The sequence below is a fragment of the Plectropomus leopardus genome, chromosome 1 (genome assembly GCF_008729295.1).
Source record: "Plectropomus leopardus isolate mb chromosome 1, YSFRI_Pleo_2.0, whole genome shotgun sequence".
NCBI classification, from domain to species: Eukaryota; Metazoa; Chordata; class Actinopteri; order Perciformes; family Serranidae; genus Plectropomus; species Plectropomus leopardus.
In genome coordinates this window covers 38576412-38582411 of record NC_056463.1, presented here as the reverse complement: position 1 = coordinate 38582411, position 6000 = coordinate 38576412, and the positions used below count along the sequence as shown (strand labels likewise).

Genomic DNA, 6000 nt, shown 5'->3' with positions numbered 1-6000 from the left:
CCTCTCTCTCTTTCCCCTTTTCACACTTAAACTGTCCTGTCCATTAAAGGCAATAAAAGCCCCCAAAAAATAATCTTTAAAAATAACAAAAAAATCCAAATATCCAATGACAAAAACCTGAAACCTGGTTGAAACACGTACGTAAAACAGCGTAAACAAGATTATAAAAAGTATCATAAAATTATGCTTAAAGCTGTATAAAATGTCAATTTATCACAGAGTTTCTGTTTAACTGAGACTAAATTTTAGCACGTGTTTAATACACTGTTTATCACTTACCATCCAATGGGGCCATTTCATTGGTCAGAATTTACTGCCCATGACATCTTTCCGCATGAACAAATTTAAGTCTTAAAACAAATGAAAACAACCAGATTCCGCAAAAGGTGACCGACTGTGTGATACATATTTTATTCTCAATATGTATGTACCAGTCAGCCCATTTAATGAAAACTCACACACAGGTTAATTGTAAAATATATTCTGCTGCACAAGAAAATATGCAACTGTCAAATTAAGGGATCCTACACATTTTCATCAATGAAATTTCAAAACTTTTTCATAATATTTTACCCAATTTCTATGACCTTATGTAAGTTGTTTTAAATGTGTAGGCCATATAGTAATAAATCCATACATTATTAAACACACCTCCAAAGCATTTGCAGATCAGCACACTGCTCGGCCATTCAACACTCTCATGTGACTGTCTGTCATAAATAAAAATTGAACTCTGTCATGTCCCTTTAGTTTTGTGCTTAGTTGTTGTGCTGATGTTACTGCGGCAGCCTCCCACTCCAGCTGTCCATCAGTGGTAACTGTCAGCAGCGTCATTTAGCCATTAAGCACTCTCACACTGATTATTCACATATCAACTGTGCCGCAGATGTCAGTGTGAGAGTCTTAAATAACCCATGATATTTTCCTTTCTCTCCTCATGTGACAACATATTTCTTTGCCCCGCAGGGGGTGTGACAGAGATGATGATGTGTTGCTGGTCTGGTCTATGTGTGTCATGTGACACTGATGGTTTAATAGTCACAAAGTGCAGCACAAGATTTTAAATTAGTAATACAAGGGACATATTTCGTGTAACTAATGACATGTTTTGAAATTTTACTGAACATAATTTGAACAATAGCCAAACAATGTTCAACTTTTCCAAATTATTCTGGTAATTTCAAACCATTTCCATGCCTGGATGACTTTTTCTAGTTTCATTTCATGACTGTGGGAACCCTGATGAACAGCAAGGCTGTAAGAGTAGTTTCCCATTTGTTTCTGCAGTTCCACTGCTGCTGCATTTGGACACATCTGTCCCTCTGTAATGAATAACATTGTTAAAAGAGCACAGTCTCTGGTGTGCAGTGCAGTCCTGGCTAGATGAACGGATGGATGGATGTCAGCAGTGTTTCACAGCCTGACTGGAGGAGCTGCGTCTGACAGTATCCTCTGTGTGTCCCCTTCTCTACTTGTTCTTGCTGAGTGTTCTCTGCTTCTCTGCATGCTCTACTATCTTCTCCTCCACGTATAGGCCTTTGCGGCGGCGGACAGCGTTCATGTATTTGAGGGCCTGGTTTGCAGAGTCGGCTTTCTCCCCAAAGTGCAGGTATTCTTCCTCTGTGGTGGGAACCCAGTATGGATCACTGCTGATCACCTGGAGCGCAGAGGAGAGCGACAGAAATGTCATGCTGAGTGACAGTAAGCAACATTCCCCATGCGTGCATGTCAGTTTGGTCCTTTTTGGTTGATTTTTTTGTCAAGTTGAACTACTTTTGACATAAGTCTTCATTCTCCTTATAAGGAATATAATGCAAAGCTACTCTTTGTATTTGCTTACATCACAAAAACATCTGTATATGGGTTAAACAGCCCATTGTCATTCTGAAGTCATCAAATACAGCCGCTTTTGCAGTTGTTGTTTTTATTTATTTTTTAAAAAATTTGTTCTTTTTTTATTCTTTTCATTTCTGAAGTTTAGACACCTTCCACTGCGATTAACGCTCTAGAAAGTATGTAAGAGAGTACTGTCTGTGGCTGGATCGTGTTGGCCTATAGTCACTGAGCTAAATTATGGCGAGATTGTTCCATTGATAATAGGTCATAGTGGGAATTCCTGACTATTAATTATTCATCTGAAATTTTTGTAGTGGTTCCAGTAAAATCTGTTCTTTAAGTGGCGTATCACATGAAATTGCTCAGGTATGTTTGACTGAGTAATTAAGGATTAAGCCTCCTGAGGACATATTTGAGGACAGTTTGCAGCTATTTATTTTAAAAAGAGCAATGGCCAGTGGAGAAAGTCCAACACTTGACAGACCAATGGTGTAACTTTGTCTCTTACTCGGGGACAGACCCTCACATTCCCCTGTCTTTCCCTCGAGACATGATGATGATGCTCTGACTTTTTAGCTAGTGCCATTAGAAGGTCAAAAATTTCTCTGCAAAATGTCTCTACATCAACATGACAGAATTGGCAGACATCCGATGTTCCCAGACAATAAATGCTGCTGACTTTGGTGATCCCTCACCTTTTCTCTGGTGCCACCATGAAGTCTACACTCATGTTCTGAGTGAAATGTCTCAACAGCTATTGCATGGATTATCACAAAACTTGCCACACACTACCGCATCAACTGACAGTACCCTCCACCCCCAAACAAAAAAAAAACAACACACACACACACACACACACACACACACACACACACACGCACACACACACACTATAACAATCACAATGGCAGCACAGGCAGCAGGGTCCTGCACCTGGCTCTGGTTACACTGGGACAGATGGCAGAGAGCAAGCTCCAACAACAGGGGGATTACAGGAGACACACAGCAGCCACACGTGAGCAGCATATGCTGGAGCACAATGGGATCCAGTGGGGGGTGAGCGTGGATAGGCAATTCTGCAACAGTTAAGTACATGACTGGCTGACTGAATGATTAATTGTAAATGGGTGACACTATCAAGGAATTCTGCTGCTGAGTTTGTGTGGGTAAGAAGTGTATGTGACAAACAGTTACCACAGAAAAGTGAGGTGGCAGTAGTCATATGTGTCAGAAACTCGCAGTCTGATGAGGTAGAATTATTTCAAAATATCAGTTACTGTGAAGTATTGTCTTAAGCTCTGGCTCTTAGGGTAAAATCGTACAAGTTCAGCAGGTTTCTCATACCTTCCTCATAAAGTTACCGTAAGGTGAGGAGAACATGTGGACCAGAGCAAAAACACAGAGGAAAATATACTTTATACAATTATGTAGGTTTTTAATGGAGTGCAGCCTGAGGGGTCAAAGGTTGCTCAAAGGCATTCAATGTTGGTTTTCATGGTTGGTTTTCATCTTTCTGCCTTACATGCAGAGATTTTCTCCATTTCTCTGTTTTGATGAGATGATGAATTGTAGATGGTGAAATCCTGAATTACTGCAAATGTGTGTTGAGAAATGTTCTTAGACTGTTTGCCTGCGCAGTTTCTTTTACAAAGTGCTGAACCTCATGCCATCCTTCTTTGTGAAAGACTGAGCCTTTCAAAGATGCCTCTTTCATACTCAATCATTTTACTGTCATCTGTTAGCAATTGACCTGTTTATCTATTTATATTTTCTGACCATTCCACAACTTTCCAGTCTTTTGTTGCCTCTTTCCTAATTTTTTGGGCACCTGTTGCAGGCATTACATTCAGAATGCTTGTATATTTACCAACAACCCCCCCAAAACAATGATGTTCACTTACTTAAATCAGTTTGAACACCAAATATCTTGTCTTTATACCACATTTAATTGAACATTCCTCAAAATGGATTTGCACATCACTGCATTCTGTTTTTACTCATATTTTAACAACGTCTCAACTTTTTTGGAATCGGGTTGTACTTTAAGCTGGGAACTCAATTCAAACCTTACTGCACATCTTTCATACATTATGTGCATTATATCTGACAGACTCTCTGGCTGATCAATACAAGACTTATTCACATGATTCACCAGTCTGCAGCTCAACAGAAGCTCAATTGTGATGGAAATCTAATGTAAATGTCCCCACAGGAGCCACTAACCCTCCAGTTACACAACAATACAACGCTCAAAATCTGCTCTCTCTGCCTCTGTGCTCATTCATATGTTAATCCAATATTCTGGCCATATCCAATCACTGTCAGGAAGAATGCTGACATCGGCTCTAAGCAGCAGCCGAGTCCTGAAGCTGAGAGGGACCACAGGGGGTTCAGGACCAACTCTTTGTGAGGAGGCGTCTGCACATAAATGAAATCAGACAACAATTAATGAGGCAAGAGACAACAACTGCAAGCTGTGGGGGTCAAGTGTGTGGTGTGTGTGTGTGTGTGTGTGTGTGTGTGTGTGTGTGTGTGCGCATGTGTGAGTGTGAGATGGTGGGAGTTAAAATGATGACAAGAAGGTCATGACACATATGCAAAGGGACTATATGTGCTCTACAGGCTATATGGCATTATATTACAGTTTTGGACTCTCAACCTACAATGAGAGTAGGTTAAAAGTGATGTTTGAATGTGATAGTCATTTTGTTATAGTGACATAAAATGAGAAATTACAGAGAGGGTCAGAAAACTCCCCTTATAGTTTTTAGGCCACACAGCCTCCAACCAGGATTGTCATTCTGTTTCAAGAACTGCATACAGAGAGATATTGAAAAGTTCCACCTTCAGGTGATTAAAACACTGACTTATGGAGGATAAATGGAAAAGGAGGAAAAAGATGCTTTTTTAAAAATGTAGCCATCTTAGAGCCCGTATTCACAGGATTCTTGGATGATCCAGTCACATTTGAATGAAACCCCTCTGTAGACAGTGCTCTTGCACCCCGCAGACATCAAGTTCTACAATATTAAACCCATGAAGAAGAAAAAAAAATACTGACACTACACATCCGGTTTTGGAACTGCTCTAAAGAAAATCTCCCCAGGAAAAAGACACATTTATGACACATGAACCCCATTCCCATCTGCACCATATGTCTGTGTGGATATCCTATGCTGATGAAGAAAAACATGTAAATGCAGGTGTGGATGCAGACAGAACACACTGCTGTTAGGATGTGATGTACATGAGGATTTGACCACATTCTTAAGGAAAGAGCAGCAACACTTGTGGAGATCTCAGGCACCGCAATGACCTGCAGTACAGCTTATGTGACTGACACACATTGGTAGTAGTGTTAGCCAGCCTCTTCATAGGAACTGAATAACTTCTTAGCAAAACTATTAAAAAGTAGCGTACTCCTGCCTTCAGTTGTCTGGGTCTGTCACATGACACATGAGTCGAACTGATTGGGAACCACTGATATAAAGAGATACAGATACTGATCACTTTTTTAATACCAAGTTAAAATAAAATAATGAAGTCATGATGTGTTTGGACAGGTTGGACAGGTTGCAGAATGTGCTACTGTCATATGAATATAGAAATATATATAAAATGATCACCTCCCAGTGGCTGAAGACGAGCTGTGGACTCGCCAATCCGCTGGTCCTCTTGCGGATCTCGTCGGCAAATCCGAAGCTCTCAGCCACAGGAAGGACAGCCTTGATGATGAACATGTCCGTCCCTTCCTTCATCTCTTCGTGGAGGACGCGGCCCTCTCGCCTCCCAAGCACACCATATACTCTGCCTGACAGAGAAAGAGACACAGGGATGGGACACACCCAATATACACAGCAGAAGACGTGATCAGACTTCTGGAAGGCTGTTTTCAAGAAATACCCTTCCAGGTGAGGTCATTTTAACACACTGGGGACAAAGGTTCAAACTATGGCCCCAGGGTGTCCAAACTTTTTTCAAATGGGGGCCAGATAATATAATGTGAAAATGTCTGGGGACCAGCTGCTTCTAGCATCATACAGCTTGTTAAAAAATCCCATACAATTGAGATGTACGCTACTGTTTCGTCTTTCGGTGAAAAAGTAGCCTATTTAACATTTCACCGCTCACTGAAAGTGGCGGCCATCGCTGTCGACCGTGATT

The 6000-nt window shown here is 41.0% G+C and overlaps 1 protein-coding gene across 2 annotated transcripts in view; it reads right to left on the bottom strand.

Annotated features, from left to right (window-relative positions):
- Window positions 1–390: 390 nt before the first annotated feature.
- The window catches only part of efl1 (elongation factor like GTPase 1), a 79622-nt gene continuing 74012 nt past the window's right edge, over window positions 391–6000 (bottom strand). For both annotated transcript variants that reach the window (XM_042484793.1, XM_042484801.1), the window contains 2 exons: window positions 5463–5647; window positions 391–1657 (listed from right to left, as the gene is read on the bottom strand). In XM_042484793.1, coding sequence (XP_042340727.1) covers window positions 1469–1657; window positions 5463–5647 — 374 coding nt within the window. In that variant the 3' untranslated portion in view covers window positions 391–1468. The remainder of the gene's footprint in view (window positions 1658–5462; window positions 5648–6000) is intronic.